Raw genomic sequence first — 1,802 nt, forward strand, 5'->3', positions numbered from 1 at the left:
GCAGCAATGATGGCAGTAAATCTCGGTGTCCTGTTCTTCTTGTTAGTCTGAGCTTGCTTCTCTGTTTCTTTCTCTGCTTCGCTGCTAACTTTGACATGGTATCAGAGCGAAGGCGATTCTTCGAGGTTTGATTTCTGGTTATTTTTCGCATTTTTGGTTTGATTTCTTTCACTGGTGGTTCGATTATTTGTTCTTGAAGAATTCTTGTGTTTCTGGTGATTTTGTGGTTGTATCTTCTTGATTTGGTTGTTGATTGAGTGGTTTGTTGTTGCGATTGTGATTTCGTCATATTTTTCTGGTTTCATTTGTTGTTTGGAGGTTTTCTGGTGATTTCTCACTTGTCTGGAGGTTCTCGATTGTTGTTTGGAGTTTTTTGGTTGTTTGATTGAATTTTCTGGAGGTTTTTTTTGGTAGTAATTTCTTGAGGATTGTCGATTTTCTGGATTTTCTGAGTTTTCGAGTTGATTGTTCATCAATGGATTCTTCTAGAGTTCTTGAACTAACTCAAGATCCTAGCACTGTGTATTATATACATCCTTCTGATAATAACAATTACAAGTTCATCAATGAGGTTTTTGATGGTGAGAACTATAGTTCTCTGAAGAGGTCGATGATTATAGGTCTTTCTACCAAAAACAAAATGAGTTTTGTGGATGGAACTTTGCCTAAACCTGAGTCTACTGATGATACTTACAAAGCTTGGGTTAGGTGCAATAATCTTGTGATTGGATGGATTTTGGGAGTACTAGGTCCAGTTACAAAGAAATCTGTGTTTTTCTATAGGACTACTAGGGATATGTGGAGTGATCTAGAGGAACGTTATGGACATGTTTCTTCTGCTCAACTCTATGCTTTGCAAGAAGAAATTACTGAGGTTAAGCAAGATACTGATGAAATTGCTGAGTATTTTGCTAAGTTGAAGGTACTTTGGGATGAGTTGGATGACATTAGTCCTTTACCTGTATGTGAGTGTAACAACTGCAGATGCAATCTCACTGCTAAAGTCCTCAAGATCCAACAGGACCAGAGACTCTTAAGGTTTCTAATGAAGCTTAAAGATGGTTATCAACAGATTAGAAGCAACATTTTGATGATGCATCCTCTTCCACAGATGACAGTTGCATATAGAATGCTTCTGCAAGAACAGAAACACAAGCAGATCAGTGATCTGAATTCTTCTACTCATGATGCTATGGCTTTTGGAGCAAACAGAAGGCGATTTCCTGATAATAGAGGCAGGTTTAACTCTGGTTCTTCTGGTTGTTACAGTCAGAATCATGGAGGATATACTCATAATACTAGTTATGGTTATGGAGGACAGAATAGAAGCAATTTTGCTGGTAATCAAATGGCTCCAAGACAGACTACTGGTATCAAGAGAAACTTGAATTTGTCCTGCTCTCACTGCAAGATGACTGGTCATACTGTAGACAGGTGTTACCAACTGTATGGTTTTCCTCCAAACAACAAAGGGGTAGCTCAAAATGGTTTTCCTCATAAACGTTTTGCTAACATGGTTCAAGGGGATGACAATGTAGATAATTTTTCTGAACCTGATATTGTCACAGCAACTTTCACCAGAGATTAGTACTCTAGGATCATGACCATGATGGATGATGAGTCTTACATTCAGGATGATAGGTCATCTATTCCACCTCAATCACAGGCTCAACAAGATGAAAAGGGGAGCAATGCCTATTTTGCAGGTAAACTTTGCTTACTCTCTTTCTCTAATGTTGGCTGGGTCATTGACAGTGGTGCTACAGACCACATTTGTTATGACTTAAAATTGTTTGAATCCT

At 38.3% G+C, this 1,802-nt stretch overlaps 1 protein-coding gene across 1 annotated transcript; it reads left to right on the forward strand.

Annotated features, from left to right (window-relative positions):
• Positions 1–475: 475 nt before the first annotated feature.
• LOC145613641 (uncharacterized) lies at positions 476–1,588 on the forward strand. Its single transcript, XM_081668732.1, has one exon. The coding sequence runs from the start codon at positions 476–478 to the stop codon at positions 1,586–1,588; it is 1,113 nt and encodes a 370-aa protein (XP_081524858.1).
• The last annotated feature ends 214 nt before the right edge of the window (positions 1,589–1,802 follow it).

The sequence above is a fragment of the Chenopodium album genome, chromosome 25, assembly GCF_948465745.1.
Source record: "Chenopodium album chromosome 25, dcCheAlbu1.1, whole genome shotgun sequence".
Classification (NCBI taxonomy): Eukaryota; Viridiplantae; Streptophyta; class Magnoliopsida; order Caryophyllales; family Amaranthaceae; genus Chenopodium; species Chenopodium album.

Bases quoted from the DNA above. Each gene is read 5' to 3' on its own strand.
- LOC145613641 (XM_081668732.1), top strand. From the start codon at position 476: ATGGATTCTTCTAGAGTTCTTGAACTAACTCAAGATCCTAGCACTGTG.